This window comes from Merops nubicus, unplaced genomic scaffold (genome assembly GCF_000691845.1).
Source record: "Merops nubicus isolate BGI_N331 unplaced genomic scaffold, ASM69184v1 scaffold41915, whole genome shotgun sequence".
NCBI lineage: Eukaryota > Metazoa > Chordata > Aves > Coraciiformes > Meropidae > Merops > Merops nubicus.
This window is the reverse complement of record NW_008611055.1, coordinates 1-228: the sequence shown is the minus strand read 5'-3', so window position 1 is coordinate 228 and position 228 is coordinate 1. Positions and strand designations below refer to the sequence as shown.

General features: G+C 68.9%; 1 protein-coding gene across 1 annotated transcript in view; it reads right to left on the bottom strand.

The window, feature by feature from the left end:
- Positions 1-217, bottom strand: part of TRMT61B (tRNA methyltransferase 61 homolog B (S. cerevisiae)) — a gene marked incomplete at its 5' end in the record, with an annotated part of 7,252 nt that extends 7,035 nt beyond the window's left edge. Inside the window, one exon of the mRNA XM_008941102.1 lies at positions 59-217. Coding sequence (XP_008939350.1) covers positions 59-217 — 159 coding nt within the window. The remainder of the gene's footprint in view (positions 1-58) is intronic.
- Between the last annotated feature and the right edge of the window lie 11 nt (positions 218-228).

Sequence of the window (228 nt, the reverse complement as noted above, 5' to 3'; positions counted from 1 at the left end):
GGGGGAGTTTGGGCCGGGCCCCGGCCAGTCGCCAGCCAGCCTGCTTGGCAGCCAGTACCTTGGGGTAGGCGATGGTGGGCCCGCGCGGCATCAGCAGCACGTACTCGTCCAGCGAAGGTCTCCTCAGCAACAACCGCGCCCCGGTCGACGTGGGCAGAAACTGCCCGGGAAGCTGCCCGATGATGTCGTGGTGAGGCAGGATGCCGGCGGAGCTGCTCAACGCCGAAC